At 45.9% G+C, this 23,408-nt stretch overlaps 1 protein-coding gene across 2 annotated transcripts in view; it reads left to right on the plus strand.

The window, feature by feature from the left end:
• Positions 1–23,408, plus strand: part of LOC141089500 (amine sulfotransferase-like) — a 108,791-nt gene that overhangs the window by 56,605 nt on the left and 28,778 nt on the right. For both annotated transcript variants that reach the window (XM_073575955.1, XM_073575956.1), the window contains one exon: positions 12,343–12,469. In XM_073575955.1, the coding sequence (XP_073432056.1) occupies positions 12,343–12,469 (127 nt within the window). The remainder of the gene's footprint in view (positions 1–12,342; positions 12,470–23,408) is intronic.

A 23,408-nucleotide genomic window follows, 5' to 3' on the forward strand; every position in this document is an offset into this window, starting at 1 on the left:
AGTAGGGAGGGTTTCATCCACTACCATAATATAAAAATCAGCTCTTTTTAGAGGCAAATAATATTAGTTAGTACCAGCATATACAAAACCAATTTTTTTTAGCTACATATTATTCCTGTGCAGCAGCTTTTAAAATTACTTTGTTTACAGCTAAATAATATTCCTCAGTGCCAGCATATAGTGACATCCATTTTAAAAGCTAATTGCTAAATAATATTCCTCATCTATTGCTTAATAGCTAATATTTATGTAGCAGTTGTGCAAAAGGTGCAAAACCTGTTGCGCTATGTAACGTCACCATTTACCAGTAATTTCCCCTGAGTCTGCTGTTGGTGTGTCACATAAAGGAGATCTAAACAATCAAAAAAAATTCTATTTGTAAAATAAATATCGTATTTTTATCTAGCAGTTGTGCGACTGGTGCAATCCGTGCCAAGATAAGCAAACGTCACAATTTAGCAGTGGCAATAATTTTTATTAGTAGGCTGTTGCAGTCAGAAAGGCGATATAAAAAAACAACAAATTGCCTTGGTTTAATAAATAGCATAATTTTATCTAGCAGTTGTGTGACTGGCGCAATCTGGGCAGAGATAAATAAAAGTCACAATGTAATAGTGGCAATAATTTTCGTTAGTCTGCTGTTGTAGTATGTCAGCAAGGTGATCTGAAAATAAAAATAGTTTTCCATTGGTTTAATAAATAGCGTAAACTTTATTTAGTCTTTGTGCGACTCTCGCAATCTGGGCAGAGATAAACAAATGTCACAATTTAGCAGTGGAAATAATTTTCATTAGTCCACTGTTGCAGTGTGTCAGCGAGGCAATCTAAAAATAGTTTTCTATTGGTTTAATAAATAGCGTATCTTTATCTAGCAGTTGTGCTGAGATATGCAAACGTGACAATTTACCTCCAATTTTCGTGAGTCTGCTGTTGCCGTGTGTAATAAAGCTGATATCTTAAAATAAAAATGACACACATGGCTAGATACAGTGAATTTGCACATGACACCTATGTGAGGGTTATGATAAATAAAGCCAGGAAACGTTTTTTTTTCATATGCATTACACATTCAATATGAGAAATGGTGAAATTAAGGGATGTGGATGTGGTGGTGTGCACCAAGGCTGTGATCTCATTCTAGCTTCCTGTCAAACCCAGACAAGTGTGAAGATGTTGTGGATTGGATGGCAGACAAAGGCTCCAGTGTGTTGACAAGCAGCACCACGAAGTCTTCAATCCAGTCTCAGTAGCCAAGAAGCTGGGACTCTGAATCCTCAACCTGTTCCTCCTTCCTCCTCCCATCAAGAGTCCCAGGAGACATATGACCTCAATGCTGGCTTCTCCGAGTAACTGTTTACGTTCCCTTGTACTTATTCAGGCCTCTCAACATGCACCATTGAAAAGGGTCATGAGGGGGTGGAATTCAGTGATGCCCAAACATTTGAGCACCCTCATGCAGGAGAAAGCCACGTTGGGGAAGGTCAATTCATATCTAAAGAGGTAGAGGATAATCATGATTCACAATTGTTATCAGGTCTACCTAAAATTGCAAATTAGAAGGAGGATCAGATTGATGAATTATAAGACGACGTGGTCAACGATGAGGCCACTGATCCAACCTGACATGGTAGCAGAGAGGGATGGATCCGTAACACGAAAACAGGCAAGAAGACGTAGTGGTTTGACAAGAGGGAGAACTGGGTCAACTGTTCCACAGAGCCCTCCCACTCAGCTAGATAACAGGCCAAGGGTGTGTTGTTCCCCTGTATGGCAGTTTTTTTTTCTGAAAGTCTGGCACACGAAGCTAAAAAGAGGCAAGAACACTGCCAACCTGAGCACCACCAGCATGCAAAAGCACATGACAGCCAAGTACCCCAGTAGGTGGATGGAACGTGTGAGTACAAAATATGTGTCCGATGGTGAAACCATTGCCCCTTCCCCTGTGTTACAGCCTTCCCAGTCTGCTATCCATGAAGTAGGTGCTGATGCCTCCTGCCCACAACCTGCAGTTGCACAGAGACATCAGTCAGCAACCACGTCCAGTTAGAAGTACCAGTGCAGTGTTCATTTGTCCCTTCCCCAGACATTTAACAAAAAGCTGAAATATCCAGCCACCCACCCACAGGCCCAAACGCTAACCACCCACATTGCCAGATTGCTAGCCCTGGAAATGTTGCCATTTCGACTTGTGGAAGCTGAGTCTTTCCGTGACCTCTTGGCGGTGTCAGCAGCACGGTGCCCGATTCCCAGTCAACACTATTTTTCCTGGTGTGCCATCCCCATATTCAATAAGCACATGCTACACAATATCAGCTGTGCTCTGGCCAACACAGTAACAGGGAAGGTCCACCTAACCGCAGACTCGTGGACAAGTTCTTATGGACAGGGACAGGGATAAAAAATCAAATTGCACTCTGACCAATGTTATTCAGTGAGTTACATCTCATCTGCAATTTGTTTTCTCAGCTGAGAAAAATCGCAGCATTCTGTGATCTGCAACGTATCTCGGATGAGGCAAGTCAATGAATGCAAGAAAAAAAAAATCGCACAGCACTCGGACCATTCGATTGCGGTCCTAATTTTACACACCGGTGTCCTTTGCGGTGTAAAGTAAAACCACACTGTGTCCTTTGCGGTGTACAGTAAAATCACACTGACAAGCTAGAATAGAATATATATATATATATATATATATATGCGTGTGTGTGTTTTTATATTGCATAGAGAGATAGATATAAGAAAAGCCAGTAATACATCTACCTGGTGTGTGTGTGTGTGTGTGTGTGTATATATATATATATATATTTATATTTATTGTAGGGTTGTGACTCACTCAGGTGCAGCAGGAGACAATCAGGAGACAGGTTCTTCCAAAGTTCATGAGGTTTATTTCTGTCATAAACCATAAAACAGCGTGTCACCAAAAATAGCCTCTAGCTTAGGCAAACAAAACATAAACGTTCGTGGTTGCAGACTCAGACCGCGAGTTTCAGCACATGCTGGGAGGTGTAGTCCTCCCCACATACAGCTCCCTGGTTCAGGAGCAGGTCACATTATAAGGCTGTAGCCACACCCACGTTCCCAGCAGCTGACTGGTCACATGACACTGACCTCACCACAGGTCCTTCAAACAAAAACAATAACAATATCTAGTATGCTTTACTTATGCCTTACATTATGGAGATAAGCCATTTATGAGACACATCTCCCATCAATTACACGACCCTTAGCCCTGCCACATACCTCCCCCCTCTCCCTAAAGCCGTGGGGCTTGGCACTTTCACCTACCAGGCATGGGATTCTGGAGAGGGCATCGGCATTCCCATGTAGCTTCCCTGCCCTATGCTCTACATGGAAGCTGAAGTCTTGTAAGGCTAAGAACCAGTGGGTGACCCTAGCATTCTTGCCCTTGGTTTCCCTCATCCACCTGAGTGGGGCATGGTTGGATATTAACCTAAACTTCTGTCCCACCAGGTAGTACCGTAATGTGTCCACTGCCCATTTTATGGCCAAACACTCCTTCTCTACAACTGACTAATTTCTCTCACAAGAAGTCAACTTCCTGCTCAAGTAGAGAACAGGATGCTCCTCCCCACGTATCTCTTGGGAAAGGACAGCTCCTACCCTGACATCTGAGGTATCTGTCTGGAGGACAAATTCACGTTTAAAGTCTGGGGACACCAAAACGGGTTGCTTACAAAGAGCTCCCTTCATTTCTTGGAAGGCTGACTCTGCTTCTTCGGACCAGCTGACCATCACTGACTTTGTCCCTTTAAGCAGATCAGTTAGAGGTGCAGCCATTGTGGCGAAGTTTGGGATGAACCTCCTGTAATATCCCACAATCCCCAGGAAGGCTTTACCTTGCTTCTTTGACAGAGGTCTCGGCCATGTTTGAATTGCCTCCACTTTATTGACTTGGGGTTTGATCTTGCCACGCCCCACTACATATCCGAGGTACTTGGCTTCTTCTCTCCCCAAGGCACACTTCTTCGGGTTTATTGTAAACCCCGCCTCTTAGAGCGTCAAACACTGCTTGGACCTTTTCCAGGTGAGTCTCCCAGTCAGGGGTAAAGATGACGATATCATCCAGGTATGTGGCAGCGTATAGCTTATGAGGTGCAAGGATTCTATCCATCGCCCTCTGGAAGGTTGCTGGAGCTCCCTTTAGGCCAAACGGCATCCGGACATACTGGAAGCACCCGCCTGGTGTGAAGAATGCCGTCTTCTCCTTGGCTTCCTGTGCCATGGGGATCTGCCAATATCCCTTGGTCAGATCCAAAGTGGTTATGTACCTGGCAGGTCCAAGTCTCTCGATGAGCTCATCAACGTGTGGCATGGGATAAGCGTCGAACTTGGAGACGTCATTCAGCTTCCGCTAATCATTGCAGAACCTCCATTCACCATCAGGTTTTGGGACCAGGACAATCGGGCTCGACCAGCCGCTCTTGGATTCCTCAATGACCCCGAGCTTCAACATACGCTACACCTCCTTGGAGATTACCTCTCGCCGGGCCTCAGGAATACGATATGGTTTCACGTTCACCCGCATATGTGGCTCGGTCAGAATTTCATGCTCGACCACCTTCGTGCACCCTGGCAACTCTGAGAACAGGTCGCTGTTTTTCTGGAGTAACTCCCGGCACTGCTGCTTCTGGGCCTTTGATAGAGTCTCCGCTATGGTAACGGCTCCAACCTCCCCTTCTAGGTTGCCCAGCAAGCACGGAGTTACCGCTGGCTCTCTATCTTGCCACGGCTTGATAAGGTTAACATGGTAAACCTGGTATGGCTTCCGTCTTCCGGGTTGATGGATCTTGTAGTTTACGTCTGCCCGCATTCTCCACCAATTGTAGGGTTGTGACTCACTCAGGTGCAGCGGGAGACAATCAGGAGACAGGTTCTTCCAAAGTTCATGAGGTTTATTTCTGTCATAAACCATAAAACAGCGTGTCACCAAAAATAGCCTCTAGCTTAGGCAAACAAAACATAAACGTTCGTGGTTGCAGACTCAGACCACGAGTCTCGGCACATGCTGGGAGGTGTAGTCCTCCCCACATACAGCTCCCTGGTTCAGGAGCAGGTCACATTATAAGGCTGTAGCCACACCCACGTTCCCAGCAGCTGACTGGTCACATGACTGTGACCTCACCACAGGTCCTTCAACCAAATACAATAACAATATCTAGTATGCTTTACTTATGCCTTACATTATGGAGATAAGCCATTTATGAGACACATATCTCCCATCAATTACACGACCCTTAGCCCTGCCACAGTATATATATATATATATATATATATATATATATATATTAGATAGACAGAAGAAAAGCTGGCAATTTGTGTGCGCGTACAGTAAAATCGCACAGGTTAGAATAGAATAGATAGAATTTTTTAAGATTTTTTTTTTCAACATGAAGTCCACTTTGGCTCATACAATGACGAATGGTGTGATCTGACACTGATGCTCCTTGAGCTTGAAATTCACCTTCAATCTGCTTAGAAGTTATCATTCATATTATCTGTCTCTTTGATTTGTCATTCCTCCTTAACTACGGCCAGCATCCGCACGTTCTTGTCCCGATGCCAGTGTCGTCCACTGATTCCAGGGTGGCAGACTGGGCAGTGGAGGCTCGGGACATTTGGGACTGCACTCAGGATGCCATTCGGGCCTCTAAGGAGAGAATGAGGGCGTCCGCCGACACGCACCGGCGTCCCGCTCCGACTTTTGCCCCTGGCGACTTAGTGTAGCTCTCTGCCCGTAATTTCAGGCTGCTGGTCGAATCCACTAAGTTTGGGCCGCGCTACATTGGTCTCTTTAATGTCCTCGAGCAGATCAGTTCTGTGGTCTATCGGCTGGCCCTTCCCCCACACTTTGCTATCTCTGACACCTTCCATGTGGCCCTTCTTAAGCCGGTCCACATGTCTCAGGTCTCCGAGTCATCTGCCGGAACATCATACCTGTCCTCAGACGAGTTTGCGGTTAATGCCATTGTGGGATGCAGGGTGGTATGTGGAAAAAAGTTTTATTTGGTGGACTGGAAGGGTCATGGTCCAGAAGCTCAGACCAGAGAGCCAGTGGAGAACATCCACGCTCCGTTCCTCATTGCGGCATTTGAGCATGGCCAGGCTCAGAGGGGAGGGGGCCCTAGGAGGTGGGGTAATGTTAGGCGTCGGGTTCCTGTCGCTGCACAGCAGGAATCCCGAGCCTTGCATTCGGCAGTCTCCCATTCCTCTCCTGCCGCAGAGGAGAGTGCTCAGCAGACTCATCGATCCAGGCACTCTGCTCAGACCAGCTCAGTAGGTGTGGTTGCTGCTGCTAAATCTGGTCCAGTTATAGCAACGCATGCTGGTCAGCAATGAGTTACTCCAGGGACTAAGTCCTCCATTCGGTCCACTGAGCATGCCTGTGGGACGATTTCTCATTGGAGATCGGAGGTCACATGCTCAGGTCCCTCTCCAGCTCGGATTGGACCATCAGGAAGGTCCCGGAAGGACGCGGCTATAAAAGATTTGCATGGCCGCTCAGTCATGCGCTAATATAGAGAAATATTTAGACCATGTGGAGTGAGAGTTGTATGCACGTATGAATGTCTCTGGTGAATGACTCATTGGAAACCCCTACCCTTGGTACACATGTGTTGTGTAGCCTAGCCTGTTAGCGTCCAGGCTGAGGAGCAAGTAGGAGGCAAAGTCAGAGACTGGCATCTATGCCAAGTTGTGGCTTCGTCTGTATGCCACAGTTCTCTTGGTCGACACTCCACGGTCGCCAGCGTCACGTAGTGGCGTCCACACTTGCGACGCCGCATGCTTAGTAAGTCTAAAGGTATTCTGACCCTGTGTCCTTGGGGCTGAGTCCTGTGACCTGATACTGAGCGTTTACCTTGCCGAGTTCTGTGAGCTTTAACTGGCTCCGGCATTTATGTTCAGCGGTAGTGCGGCTCTGTGAAGCAACAGAGTCCGCCCCTGTACACACCGGGTGACGTTAACCTGCATGTGCCCCTCTATTATACCGCCATGTAGTGTCCGCTATTACTAGCAGCAGTTTACCACCCCTGCATGGTGGACCCCGGGCTGCGAACGCACCTTATTACCATCTTTATTGTTTGGTGCGTTCCGCCAGCCCTAACACAAGGGCTGACTATTACTAGCCATGATGGCAAGGTGTTCATCTGGGCTGCGTGTAATGTCCGAATCAGTCCATTACCACTTAAAGAGGACATAAGGCATCGTTGTCACCTGGGAGCCGGTGTCCAATAAGGCTTCATTGGGAAGCCATTGATCACGACGGGCAGGACCAGCCGTCCTCTCATGTACTTGTCTCGCCAACTTTGTAGGCCTGGTCGTCTTATTCCTGGGGGTTGGCCCTCTGCCCGAGGGGTTGCTCGTTTAAATTACAGAATCTTGTGATGTGTCCCACCTTGTTGCAGCAGCAACTGATGAATTGTCCGTCCTAGTCGTAGTGGTCATTGTCTCTCCCTCTGGTAGGAGGGATTCTCCTCTGTCGCCGCCATGGGACGTCACCTGGACTGAAGGCCAGCTGAATCTTTTTCTTTGAGGCCTTTTGCATGGACTGCACAGTTTTAGTTAGTGCAGCCTCACTTTTGGTCAGCTCCTGGACCTGGAAACGTAGGTATGCAGAAGAGTCATTATGTTTGGTTGGCGTGTCAGCCTCAACAGGGGCCCGGGAAAAGGATGCTCCCTCCTGCTGCTAGGAATTGGTTCACGCAGCACCCGGATGGCCCTATCCTTAAATTGTGCAAAGTCCAGGTCAGAATTTTGTAGGGCCATTATGCGCAGCTGTGTCCTTTGATTGTTAGACAGGAATCCCTCTATAAACTGCTCCGTTAGCAACTTATCCTCATCTTGCACGCTGTCTGGGTCAACCTGCTTTACAGCCCGTAGTGCCTCCTGTAGGTTAAGGGCATAGTTCCGTATACCGTTTACACCCAAAGAATCTAATATTTATTTCTGCTGCAGGGCGGGTGTCAAAGGTGTCCTTCAGCCTGGCCAAGATTTTCTTGACAGTTCTTTTATCAATTTCCAGCCAGGACTTTACTTCTCTCTGGGCCGCACCAGTTAACTGGCAAATGAGGATGCTGACTTTTTGACTCTCAGACAGGGGGTACACTTCAAACAAACTATATAGTCTCTCCTTGAAATCACTCAGAGTATGTGACTCCCCTGAGTACTGCAGTAACCATGCCACTCCCGGTATATATGGCATTGATAGTGGCATTATAGAGGCTGCAGCTGTGACCGCCTCTGGATCCGGCTGGAGCATGGGGCTGCGGCCGCCGCTGAACCTGGCGGCATCACGGGGGCTGCAGCTGCCGCAGAATCTCCACACACATTAGACTTTTTCTCTTCCCCCCTCCCTTATGAACCTCAGCCAGGCCCTGCGCTTCATTACCGGAGTGAGCGGCTGCTTCGCCGGCGGTCTGGATGGTGCTCCTTCCGGTTTTCATGTCTGGGCTTCCTGCTTCTTGCCGCTGATCATAGAGCACAGCCCGCGCTTTACTTCGCGCCTCTTCTTTTGGGTCCACCCATGATGACACACCCCTTTCTTACCCGGCGCCATGCGACACAGCAATGGCGGCAATTTCACAGTTCACTTAAGTCTCTAGCACACAGAACCCAGCTATGCCGGGCTCGCAAATCATGTTTGTGTTGCCAAAATGGAGTGCCCACCAGATCTGCGGGGATATTCAGTACCGGGCTGGTTCTTAAGTGGATGTGTCACAGCAGCAGTGACCCAGTCCGTGGCCCTGGGCGTCCAATGAAAATGATAAGGGGATGATAAAGTTTATGAAAGATAGTCTGTGACGCCACGTGTGGTATTCGGCAATTAGATGTTAGCCAACGCTGCTTGAAGAGACCGCTGGGGCTGATGATAATGTAGCAGAGTTGTCACAGCTCTCCACGGGTAGAGCTAAGCCCCAGGGCAGTAATAGTGTAAAATGATGGTGAGGGTGTTAGGAATGAGTCACCGTAGGAGGCAAAAACAGAAATACTAGCTAAGACCAGAGAAGTTGGCAGCTATCGGATTGCAGACCCCTGAACCTATTAACAACAACTATCAGTAACCGTGGGGGGTTCCTACGGTCCCCTAGACCCCTCGATCACAGCCGGAGAACTAAATAGCCTAAAGACAGAAAGGGAAATCTAAACTGCCCCAGAGCAGACCCCAATGCAATAGGCAGCCCCCAACATATAATGACGGTGAAGCAAGATGAAAAACACTCACACAGATAGAAAGATAGGCTGAGCAAATGATGGGGCCCAAGCTAACTAAATAGGACAGGATAGGAAAGCTGCGGTCTGCAATCCGCCAAAACCCTATCAAAACAAGAGCCAACAAACTGATAGGGGAAAAAAGCCCTGAAGACGCTAGGCTTCAAAAAGACTATATCAGTACTCAGGTATTTTCTGAAGACAGAGCAAAAAGGAATTCAGCTCACCCCAGCAGGGGATGGCAGAAATCCAGAAAAACAAGGCAAAACAAAACCAAAACACAAATGCAAAAAGCAGAGCAGAAAACTTAGCTTTTGAGGAGCAGGAATCAGACTGGTTTCCTAGAATCCCTCTGAGATATCACCAGCAAGGCAGAAGGGCGTCGGCTGCCTTATATCCAGTCAGCAATTCCAGTCACCCAGTCATCATCATCCTGCTCAGGTGCTTGGTAATTAGCTTCACTACCTTCCTTCACCAGAAGAGGGAGTTCATCAGACCTCAATGGTGAAGGGGAAAATTAACTCACAGCAGCAGGGCTGAGATGACACAGCAAATAAACAGGAGGACACAGCGGGATGCAGTCTTTACACTTTAACTCACAGTTTGAGGTGCAGACCAGGGCACTGAGTACAAATGGTAATGGAGATCCAGGCAGCCTGGAAGCAACTTAGGATCCCCTAATCCAGATGGGTTGGAGGCCTCCTTTCTGTGCTGTCCTATGAGGTCCTTGCTGCCTAAAGCTATGCTTAGTCCTCTGTTCCTTACTGTTCTTTAGTCCTTGCCTGTATGGAAGGCAGCTTGAGCCTTTTACGGGTGTCACTCCTTCGTAGTGGCTCCAACTCTGGTATGCTGCTGTGCCTTCAGGTGTGTGATGGGGCCATGAGGCCTACAGTCTCCTCCCCTCCAGATTTGGCTGCTGGGACTGTTGTACCCGTGCAGCCATGGACTCTGGCATCCGGTATCAAGCGCTCTTTCCTGGGGTGAGCTTGCTCATAGCTCCAATCCCCAGGCTTTCCTAAACTTCCACTTTCCTCTCTCTTCACTCTGCTCTTTGGACAAGCTCCTCACAGTTCCTGTCCCCTGTACAGACTCTCACAGACTGACCAACCCCGCCTCCAGGCCAAAGCTAATAAGTAAGCTTTCCTGAAACCAGGTTTTGAGCTCCCCCTTCTGGTCTGGAGTCAGGAAAGGTGTTGTATGCTTGTGTTATCTGGCTAGGGAAACCCTCCTTGCTTCCAGGCATGACATCACCTCCTGTGTAGGAGGCAATGTGGCAACCGGACTCCTGGGGTGCCACACTTGCAAAACCAACAGTGTATCAAATAATTATTTTCTCCACTGAATATCTGTATGTTTGTGCTCTGTTTTGTACGTATATAGCTGTATATTTGTGCTCTTTGCATACATGTCTGTGCTCTTTATACATGCATGTATGAATTCCATGTATATACAGTTGCATCTCACAAAATTAAAATATCTTTAAAAAGTTATTTTATTTCAGTTCTTCAATACAAAAAGTGAAACTCATAAACTAGATAAAGTCATTACAAACAGTGTGATCTATTTCAAGTATTTTTGTTAATGTTGATGATTATGGCTTACAGCCAATGAAAACCCAAAATCATTATCTCAGTAAATCAGAATACTTTATACCACCAGCTTGAAAAAATAATTTTAATATCTGAAATGTTGGCCTACTGAAATGTATATTCAGTAAATGCACTCAATACTTGGTCGGGGCTGCTTTTGCATCAACTACTGCATCAATCCAGGAATTGGTACTTTTGGCAGTGTGGATAGGTGCCAAGACCTGCTGGAGAATGAAATGTCCATCTTCAAAAAACTTGTCGGCAGAGGGAAGCCATGAAGTGCTCTAAAATTTCCTGGTAGACATCTGTGCTGACTTTGGTCTTAAAAATACACAGTGGACCTGTACCAGCAGATAGCATGGCTCCCAAAACCAACATTAATTGTGGATACTTCACATACATTTACTGAACATACATTTCAGTAGATGAATATCAAATGTCCATTGAAGGTATATTACCATCCTCATATCAATATTATACATACGTCAACCCCAACCAATCGAACAGGAGATAGAGAGGCATAGGCAAACAACAGAGATAAAATTACGGTAAATATTTATTTGTAACAGTAAAAATCCATTATTCAAAGGGAATTTCTCAAACAAAAAAAAAATTGGAAGTCAGCTCACCTTTCTGCTGTGTGCAGCTTATCTCACCATCAGCCAACCCCCTGCAGGGATCCAAGTGAGCTTAAGGATACATCAGTACAAAAAATGGAAGGATCCAGCGATGTCGGGTGATGGTTAGAAAACAATATTTATTGTCAAAATGGCATTAAAATAAATCTTGTGTTTCCATGCAGTGTTGACAGACATTATGTTTCTGAGAATATTTTAATGCCATTTTGACAAAATATATTGGTTTTTAACCGTCACCCGACCTCGCTGGATCCTTCCATTTTTTGTACTGAAATTTCTCAAACAGGTAAAAAAAAAAGGGGACAATGAGCAAAAGGAGAACCAGTGTTGGTAAAATCAGTAGCAGAGGTTAAATATAATAATAGCTAAGGCTATCCCCTGATGTCAACCAACAGCAAAATAATTTAAACATGTATAGTGCTCATCTATTGCAGCAAGGTATCAATCACAACCGTGAATAGTCATATACTGGCATATAAAGTTGTAAAGGGCTTCAGTGCATCCGCAAAAAACAAATGCTACTTCATTAATATGTCATTACCTACATAGACGTGTGTCTCGGTCTCCTGGTGCCCGCTCTCCCACCCCAATAGTGCCATTTCGCCTTAATGGCTTTTTCACAATGAGGACAATGGAATGGATACGTTTTTAACAGGAGTTACATTTTTCTGTTCCTGTATCAGAACATTAAACCTTAACACCTAATGCTGGTGTGAACCTAACTAACTGTTCAATGTATGCACATAAAAGTCTTCTATATGCTGTTTTAATTAGTTATTGACTGATAATTTAATATTTGCATAACTTATTGAACATTTATTAACTTAATAATAACTAAGCCCATTAAATCAAAAGTTCACATTTATGTCTTTTTTTTTTTTCAGATTATATATGTGAGCCGAAACCCAAAAGATGTCCTTGTGTCATACTACCACTTTTTACAAATGAAGTCACAAATAAAATGCGCAATAAATTGGGAAACATTTATAGACCTCTTCATATCAGGGAAAGGTAATTTAGAAGCAAGCAAGGAATAAGCAATGCAATAATAATATATATGCAAAATGAGCACAAACACTAAAGGTGTTTTGAAAGTAAACTTTAGGTTTCTTTTACTGTATTTTTCAGATTATAAGACACACTTTTTTTGGCCCAAATTTGGGGAAAAAATGGGGGTGCGTCTTATAATACATATATACCTTATCGGTACCCTTGCTACAGGCCGCAGCTTGGAAAGAGGGGGTGTCCGGCCATGCTACGGGGGTGTCTGGCGCTGTGGGGGTGTCTGGCGGTGCTGTCCGGTGCTGCTGTGGGTGTATCCGGTGCCGCAGGGGGCTCTGCCGACATTTTGTGAAAGGCCAGAACCCCCCGCAGTTCCATGGTTTCCTGTGCGGTGAACTCTGGCAAAATGGCCTCCGGGGGCAGCGCATGTGCAGATGGAGATCATCAAGATGTCGGGAGATGAGATCTCAGCACTGAGTATAATGAAGAATGATATCTCTTTCACTACCACCAACCCAGCATATGGACAGACACAATCGAGACTCTCCATATTTTTTAAAAATATTGACAGACACCACCAAAGTGGCATCAATTTCTCCACAGTATAACTAGCATAATAGGGACCGACAGGTCTTGAACTACACCCAACCCAGCAGATGGACATACAACCAAGAGTATTCAAATTTCCAAAACTTATTGGCAGACACCACCAAAGTGGCATCAATTTCATAAGAATAGAAACAGTATAATAGGGATCGACTTCTCCACTACAGCTAACCCAATACATGGGCACCCAGCCAGGAGTGTTCACATTTCCAAAAATTAGGGCCTAACACAAGTGGCAACAATTTCACCACAGTGTAAATAGGATAATGGGGACCGACTCGTCTTCCACTACACCTAACCCAGCAGATGTAGACCAACCAAGACTGTTCACATTTCTAAAAATTTGAGTTAACATCTGCAGCATCAGCAACAGCAGGCACAGAAGCCACACTATAGATATCACAGAGTGCAGTTATGTGAGATTAATGCAGCACACTAAAAATGCAATATGACAGATTACTGGGAGGGGCTGGTGAGGATCCAGCAGTCATGGTGCACACTGGCACAAATGACAAAGTTAGAGGTAGATGGAAGGTCCTTAAAGATGATTTCAGGGAAGTAGGCTGTAAGCTTAAAGCAAGGACCTCCAAAGTGGTATTTTCGGAAATACTTCCTGTACCACGTGCCATGCCAGAGAGGCAACGGGAGATTAGGGAGGTTAATAAGTGGCTCAGGAATTGGTGTAGGAAGGAGGGGTTTGGGTTCCTGCAGAAGTGGGCCAACTTCTCAGTTGGCTATAGGTTCTACGCTAGAAAAAAACAACTGATTTTTTACCCCCTGATGAAGGATAAAATCCGAAACGTGCGTCGGGGAGCACGCTAATGGGACGTGGTGACCCTTAAAAGGTATATGATTTATTTCCCTGCAATCCTCTTTTCTGGCACGGCACTTTATATGCAATTCACTATGGCTTTTTTTGCACAGCAATGAGTTTATGGTTTTTGTCTGGCACAAGCACACTGCACTTTGAACGCAGTAGTAGCTGTTTATAATAATTGCTTGCTTACATTGCACATGGCACTTTATATTATAGTTGAATAAGTGATTTATTATTTGATACATATATATAATTTTTTATAAAAAAGTTTTTTTGAACATTTCACCTTATATATTTGGTCACAATAAGTTATTCATTGCTCATACACAAAATATAGTCCCCTTCTATTATGAATATATTTTTTAAAAAATTTTTTTGAGGATTGTATATATAAATATAAAATATAATTGGGTCTTTAATATTACTTTAAAATTGTCCCATTTGTGCACACTGTTTTAAATTGTTTTTTATTGTATTACCACTTATGACATTAATAAAAAAATTTAAGGTTGGTTTTTTCGTAATCAGTGGGCAAACCACTTTTTTCACTGAACACTGGTGGAAGTATGAATTTAATAATCTATTATTATTGAAACATTTTCAGATAGATATAGTGATATTACATATTATATTTTATATCCGGTGTTCGTGTATCTCTTTCAGGTTCTACGCTAGGGACGGGCTGCACCTCAATGGGGAGGGTGCAGCTGTGCTGGGGGAGAAAATGGCTAGAAGGTTGGAGGAGTGTTTTAACTAGGGATGAGGGGGAGGGTATTCCTTTTATAGGAGGGGAAGACAGTGCAGATAGAGACCAGGGCACAACTAATGAAATCGGGGGTGGCATGGGGGTGGGGTTAGAACAGTTAATAATTTAAGAAAGAATAGAGGTATAGAGAGATACATAAAGTGCATGTATACTAATGCCAGAAGCCTCACCAACAAGATGGAGGAATTGGAGATAATGTTGTTGGAACATAATTATGACATGGTGGGGATATCTGAGACATGGCTGGACGAGAGCCACGACTGGGCGGTTAATTTACAGGGCTATAGTCTGTTCAGAAATGACCGTACAAATAAAGGAGGGGGGGGGTCTTTATATGTAAAATCATCCTTAAAACCCATCCTTCGTGATAATATATATGAATCTAATGAAAATGTAGAGTCCCTGTGGGTAGAGATAAGAGGAGGGGGGGAAAATAATAAATTACTGATAGGGGTTTGTTATAAGTCACCAAAAATAATGGAAGCAACAGAGAATATCCTCATAAAGCAAATAGATGAAGCGGCGACTCAAGGAGAAGTCATTATTATGGGGGACTTCAACTACCCTGAAATACATTGGGGAACCGAAACCTGCAGTTCCAGCAAAGGTAATAGGCTTTTGACAACTATGAGAGACAATTACCTTTCACAACTGGTTCAGGACCCAACAAGAGGGGGGGCACTGCTAGACCTAATATTATCCAACAGGCCAGACCGCATATCAAATGTAAGGGTTGGGGGTCACTTGGGTAACAGTGATCACAAATTAATAAGTTTTCATATATCCTTTAATAAGATGTGTAGTAGAGGAGTTACAAGGACACTAAACTTCAGGAAGGCAAATTTCCAACGGATGAGAGATGATCTTGGTGTAATTAATTGGGACGATATCCTGAGACATAAAAATACACAAAGAAAATGGGAGACGTTTATTAGCATCCTGAATAGGACCTGTGCACAATATATACCATATGGGAATAAACATGCTAGAAATAGGAGGAAACCACTATGGCTAAATAGAGCTGTAAGGGGTGCAATAAGAGATAAAAATAAAGCATTTGGAGAATTAAAGCAAGTAGGTAGTGATGAGTCATTAAATAATTACAGAAGATTAAATAAATTCTGTAAAAAGCAAATCAAGACAGCAAAGATTGAGACAGAGAGACTCATTGCCAGAGAAAGTAAAAATAATCCCAAAATATTTTTTAACTACATAAATAGTAAGAAGCTAAAAAATGATAGTGTTGGTCCCCTTAAAAATAGTCTGGGTGAAATGGTGGATGAGGATGAGGAAAAAGCCAATATGCTAAATGGCTTTTTTTCAACAGTATTTACACAAGAAAATCCCATGACGGATAACATGATCAGGGATGAAAATTCTCCATTAAATGTCACCTGCTTAACCCAGCAGGAAGTACGGCGGCGTCTAAAAATCACTAAAATTGACAAATTCCCGGGCCCGGATGGGATACACCCCTGAGTACTGCAGGAATTAAGCACAGTCGTAGATAGACCATTATTTTTAATCTTTAAAGATTCCATAATAACAGGGTCTGTACCACAGGACTGGCGTATAGCAAATGTGGTGCCAATATTCAAAAAGGGGACAAAAACTGAACTTGGAAATTATAGGCCAGTAAGTTTAACCTCAACTGTGGGTAAAATCCTGGAGGGTTTTCTAAGAGATACTATACTGGAGCATCTGGAGACGAATAACCTCATGACCCAATATCAACATGGGTTTACGAGGAACCGTTCATGTCAGACTAATCTGATAAGCTTTTACGAAGAGGTAAGTTCAGGACTGGACCAAAGAAATGCAGTGGACGTGGTGTACATGGACTTTTCAAAAGCTTTTGATATGGTGCCACACAAAAGGTTGATACATAAAATGAGAACAATGGGGATAGGGGAAAATATGTGTAAGCGGGTTAAGAGCTGGCTCAGGGATAGGAAACAAAGGGTGGTTATTAATGGAGCACACTCGGACTGGGTCACGGTTGGCAGTGGGGTACCACAGGGGTCAGTTTTGGGCCCGCTTCTTTTTAACATATTTATTAATGACCTTGTAGGTCATTAAAAAATGAGAGAGTAGAATTTCAATATTTGCAGATGACACTAAACTCTGCAGGGTAATCAATACAGAGGAGGACAATTTTATATTACAGGAGGATTTATGTAAACTAGAAGCTTGGGCTGAAAAATGGCAAATGAGCTTTAATGGGGATAAATGTAAGGTCATTCACTTGGGTAGAATGAACAAGATGTATAATTATGTGCTTAATTGTAAAACACTGGGCAAAACTGTCACTGAAAAAGACCTGGGTGTATGGGTGGATGACAAACTCACATTTAGTGGCCAGTGTCAGGCAGCTGCTGAAAAGGCAAATAAAATAATGGGATGCATTTAATGAGGCATAGATGCTCATGAGGAGAACATAATTTTACCTCTATATAAGTCACTAGTGCGACCACACTTAGAATACTGTGCAGGGCTGCCACTAGGAATTTCGGGGCCCCATACTGGCAAAATTTTTGGGGCCCCCTTGAGACTCCACCCAGGCTCCACCCCAGCCCTGCCCTCCACCCCTCAAACTGTCCACAGTCCCACTGCTCTCTCTTGGAAAAACTCCACTTCTCACCTATCACACATTAACAGTTCCCATCACCAGATCACACATATAGCCGGCAGCTTTTGTTTTGGCCAAAAGATTTTTTAAGCCACCACCATAACAGGGTAGACACTTTTGGCTGAGCTCTACTCTACTGTATTAAATATTTGCTAAAATATGCAATACAATTTAGATATATTTTTATTTATTTTTCAATATTTAAAATGACCAATAATATCACATACAAGGAACAAATACCGCTACACCATGTCCTGACCACATATTACCACCACAAAGTGACCAAATAATAGCACATACAAGGGACAAATACCACCGCACCATGTCCAGACCACATATTACCACCACAGTGACAAAATAATATCACATACAAGGAAAAAATACCACCACACCATGACCAGACCACATTTTACCACCACAGTGACTGAATAATGCCACATACAAGGAACAAATACTGCTACACCATGTCCAGACCACATATTACCACCACATGGTGACTGAATACTACAATACTGATCAGTAATAAAATAACACAATACTTTCACCATAAGTGCCATTATACACAGGAGACCTGTACTTAGTATGCAGTGTCTGTGTACAGGTAATACAGGTATAAGGGGTAAAGTTTCTCCTTGTGGAGAGTGACATGCCAGCTCTGGCTTGTCAAGGTAAGGAGGCTTATTCGCCGTGCAGTGCTCCTCTGGGAAAATAATATGCAAATTGCCTCCTCAGCAAAAAAGTGGACTTGAACTCTATAGCGCCAACTCTTAGTAGTAGCGATCCTACAAGTCACAATCAACCTTTTAACGAGTCTTGTAATATGACTTAGGATAAGTCATATGACTTATCCTAAGTCATATTACAAGACTCGTTAAAGGGTTGATTGTGACTTGTAGGATCGCTACTACCAACAGGTGGCGCTATAGAGTTCAAGTCCTCTTTTTCTCTGAAGAGGCAATTTGCATACAGGTAATGCAGTGATCCATGACATTATACACAGGAGCTCTGTATATAGTATACAGTATCTAGGTTACACACTAACTCACCAGTGACGTCTCTAGGTGAAGTCCTTCATCTTCGCTTTTCATCTTTAATCCAGCACAGATCGCCATCACGTCTTCCAGCCAGGGCTCGTCTCTGCAGGAAATAACACAGTTATCTAGAGCTCCGCTTGCAGAACACATTACTTATTTTTTCCCAACTTCTACATTACACCACATGAAGGAAAAAAGGTGACATAGTATCACTCTGCACAGTAACAGGAAAGCCCCCCCATTTAAAACAGTATACTCAAAAAATAAAATAAATACATCACTGCAGTAATATTATTCTTTAATTAGCCCCTATGGTAATAATATCCCCCATCCTGACCCCCGTGTGTCTCATTCCTGGCTTCAGCCATATGTTCTCTCATCCTGCCCTCATGAGTATCCATTCTGCCCCATATGATCTCCCCATCTTGCTCCATCTGTCTCCATTGTATCCATCTTGCCCCATGATCCTGCCCCATCTGTCGCCAACCCTGCCCCATCTGTCTCCAGTCCTGCCCCATCTGTCTCCAATCCTGCCCCCAGTGTATTCAATCCTGCCCCGTATCTCCATTCTTCTGCCCCGTGTCTCCAATCATGCCCCGTGTCTCCAATCATGCCCCGTATCTCCATTCTGCCCCGTGTGTCCAATCATGCCCCGTATCTCCATTCTGCCCTGTGTCTCCATTTTGCCCCGTGTCTCCAATCATGCCCCGTATCTCCATTTTGCCCCGTGTCTCCAATCATGCCCCGTGTCTCCATTCTGCCCCGTGTCTCCATTCTGCCCCGTGTCTCCATTCTGCCCCGTGTCTCCATTCTGCCCCGTGACTCCAATCATGCCCCGCATCTCCATTCAGCCCCGTGTCTCCAATCATGCCCCGCATCTCCATTCTGCCCTATGTCTCCATTTTGCCCCGTGTCTCCAATCATGCCCCGCATCTCCATTCTGCTCCGTGTCTCCAATCATGCCCCGCATCTCCATTCTGCCCTGTGTCTCCAATCATGCCCCCATCTCTATTCTGCCCCGTGTCTCCATTCAAGCCCCGCATCTCCATTCTGCCCCATGTCTCTAATCATGCCCCGTATCTCCGTTCTGCCTCGTGTGTCCAATCATGCCCCGTATCTCCATTCTGCCCTGCATTTCCTCTTTGCCCCATGTCTCCAATCATGCCCCGTGTCTCCACTTTGCCCCGTGTTTCCAATCATGCCCTGTATCTCCATTCTGCCCTGTGTCTCCAATCATGCCCCGTATCTCCATTCTGCCCCGTGTGTCCAATCATGCCCCGTATATCCATTCTGCCCTGTGTCTCCATTTTGCCCCGTGTCTCCAATCATGCCCCGTATCTCCATTTTGCCCCGTGTCTCCAATCATGCCCCGCATCTCCATTCTGCCCCGTGTCTCCATTCTGCCCCGTGTCTCCATTCTGCCCCGTGTCTCCATTCTGCCCCGTGTCTCCATTCTGCCCCGTGTCTCCAATCATGCCCCACATCTCCATTCTGCCCCGTATCTCCATTATGCCCCGTGTCTCCATTCTGCCCCGTGACTCCAATCATGCCCCGCATCTCCATTCAGCCCCGTGTCTCCAATCATGCCCCATCTCCATTCTGCCCCGTGTCTCCATTCATGCCCCGCATCTCCATTCTGTCCCGTGTCTCTAATCATGCCCCGCATCTCCATTCTGCCCCGAGTCTCCAATCATGCCCCTCATCTCCATTCTGCCCGTGTCTCCAATTATGCCCCGCATATCCATTCTGCCCCACGTCTCCAATCATGCCCCGCATATCCATTCTGCCCCGTGTCTCCAATCATGCCCCGCGTCTCCAATCATGCCCCGCGTATCCATTCTGCCCCGTATCTCCATTCTGCCCCATGTCTCCAATTATGCCCCACATCTCCATTCTGCCCCGTATCTCCATTCTGCCCCGTGTCTCCATTCTGCCCCATGTCTCCAATCATGCCCCGCATCTCCATTCTGCCCCATGTCTCCAATTATGCCCCGTATCTCCATTCTGCCCTGCATCTCCAATCATGACCTGCATCTCCATTCTGCCCCGCGTCTCCAATCATGCCTCGCATCTCCATTCTGCCCCCTGTATCTCCAATCCTGCCCCGTCTCCATCCTGCCCCCTGTGTCACACTCCAATCTGCCCTGGCAGGATGGAGACGCATGGTCCATGTGTCTCCGTCCTGCCAGGGAAACATATTGGACGCTTTCAGTATTTAAATTAAAAAAAAAAAAACTTTCTACTTACCTGACCGCGCTCCTGCAGTGAAGATGCAGCTGCTGCTGTGAGCTGAAGGACCTGTGGTGACGTCATCGTCATGTGATCAGGGGGCGGAGCTGAAGACGTCACCACAGGTCCTTCACCTCTTTCATTTCTGCGCAGCTCTCATCTGACGTCGGCCGCTGTTGCTGCTCTTCTGATGTGTGCGCGCCGCACCCCAGGCACGGCCACAGCGCACAGCACTTAGGGCCCGGCCGCAGCACACATTACTTGGGGCCCAATGACTAGAAGCACAGGAGTGGGGCCCCTGACATACGGGCCCCCCTTCTCTACAGCAGTAAGGGCTGTCATGCCCTGATGGCGGCCCTGATACTGTGTACAGTTCTGGTCTCCGGAGTATAAGAAAGACATAGCTGAACTGGAACGGGTGTAGAGAAGAGCGACCAAGGTTATTTGGGAACTAGGGGGTCTGCAATACCAAGACAGGTTATTACACTTGGGGTTATTTAGTTTGGAAAATCGAAGGCTTAGGGGTGATCTTACTACAATGTATAAATATATGCGGGGACAATACAAAGACCTTTCTAATGATCTTTTTACTCTTAGACCTGTCACGGGGACAAGGGGGCATCCTCTACGTCTGGAGGAAAGAAGGTTTAAGCATACTCACAGATGCGGATTCTTTACTGTAAGAGCAGTGAGACTATGGAACTCTCTGCCACATGATGTTGTAATGAGTGATTCGCTAATAAAATTTAAGAAGGGACTGGATGCCGTTCTTGAAAAGTATAATATTACAGGGTATATACACTAGTTTCCTTAATATTGCGTTGATCCAGGGAGCTAGTCTGATTGCCGTATGTGGAGACAGGAAGGAATTTTTTTCCCCAATGTGAAGCTTACTGTTTGCCACATGGGGTTTTTTGCCTTCCTCTGGATCAACATGTTAGAGCAAGTTAGGATAGGATATGGGTTGAACTAGATGGACTTAGTCTTCCTTCAACCTTAATAACTATGTTACTATGTTACCTAGTCTGTACAGTCTGCAATTGGGGTGCAAAAGTCCTTGGAGATCAATAACTTGTTCATCTTGATGACAGGCAGTCTACACGTTCATGGGACAGTTGGCTGCGCTTATCCATCAGAACACCACCAGAAGCATTAAAGACTCCTTTTGAGAGAAAGCTGACTGCCGGGCATGATAAAACTACCAAGGCGTGAGAGGCAAGCTCCAGCCACTCATCCATTTTTGAAGACCAAAATATGAAAGTGTCCAAACCAGTAAAGTAGCTACAGAGGGGGCAGGTTCAATTGTATCTGCTGGATGCCAAAACATCTGACCCCATTGATGAGAGAAGGAGCGTTACGCTCCCTCTAACATCATCCCCCTGTCAGAGTCAGACATCCCTGATGCAGATGCTGATAGCAGGCGCGATGACCGTCACTACTAGGCGCCTGCTGTCTGGAGATGTGCGGACACTCTGAGCAGCGGATATACCAGGAGGAAGAGAGGTGAGTATTGTATTATTTCTTTTTTTATGGCGGTGCATTATACTATAGAGGCCTAAGGGGTGCGGTCACGCCGCCTGTCACGCCGCGCTCACCTGGGGGCGGGACCTCGGTCCCGACATCTCTTCCAGAGCCGCGTCCGCTCCGGGGGTCCCTCTGGGTGCGCACGCGCACCTCTCGTACTTAGGTTCATGTTTGCACCATGTTCTGTGTGCGCACGCGCACTCCTCTCAGCTCTGTCTCCAGGTCCATCCTCTCTATGTTATTGGAGCACTTGACCCGGAAGTCCTAGTGATCATGTGCTATATCAGGCTACCCCTTCCTATGGGAGGTGCCTGATTATTGTTGTGCTTCCTGGCTTGGCCTGCCGTGTCCCTGCCTGGCTGTGCGCTGTATTCCGGTCCTCTGCCTTGTGCTCTGTTGTGCCTCTTGGCACACACTCTGAAACTACACTCTGCCCTGTACTCTGTTGTGCCTCCTGGCACACGCTCTGAACCTGCAATCTGCCTTGTACCCTGTTGTGCCTCCTGGCACACGCTCTGAACCTGCACTCTGCCTAGTACTCTGTTATGCCTCCTGGCACACACTCTGATCTTGTGCTCTGTCTCATGCTCAGTTGTGCCTCTGGCACACACTCTGTTCCTGTACTCTGTTGCACCTTCTGGCACTCCTGCTGCCTAATTCAGTACTCTGACGTGCTCCTTTGCACGCGTCCTGCTTTGCTCACACCCAAACGTACTAGTTGCTGCACGCCATATGTGCTCTCGTGTGCCTGTCTGGTACTATTCTGTATCTAGTGCACTCCCGCGCCCACGTTTTACACGTTCCTGCAGATACACTCACCCTGTACCATCCTGTACTCCACGTGTCCCTGTGTCCACACTTTACGCGTTCCTGCAGACACACTCACTCATGTCTCCTGCGAGCCAGCCACCTGGTGCCAGCAGTCATGGTACCTTACCCCCTTGGGCTTGCCCCTGACACTCCCTGTATAGGGGGTGGTCCTCACTAGGTCAGCTCGCCCTGGGAGGGTTGGTGCCACGACCCAGAGGGTCCACTCCAGGAGTCGTCACAGTATAATCAGGCCATGGACCTCGCTGGTACCGTGGCTCCCGTCCAAAAGGAGCTCGTGTTCCTCCGGGAAAACCAGACTAGGATTATGTCATTTCTTAAGTCCATGGAGTCCCGTTTATCTGCCTTACAGTCCTTTGACCCTGGGAATGCTTCCCAGTTGGCCAGCCTCCAGCAAGAACTCATGCAGCAACGAAACACCCAGGCCAATATCCTCAACTATATGGCGTCGGTAGATAATCGGCTCCTTTCCATTCAATCCGTTTCTGACCAATCCTCTGTCCCGCACCCGCTGC

Source organism: Dendrobates tinctorius, unplaced genomic scaffold (assembly GCF_039654945.1).
Source record: "Dendrobates tinctorius isolate UK_male_01 unplaced genomic scaffold, ASM3965494v1 ptg000046l, whole genome shotgun sequence".
Classification (NCBI taxonomy): Eukaryota; Metazoa; Chordata; class Amphibia; order Anura; family Dendrobatidae; genus Dendrobates; species Dendrobates tinctorius.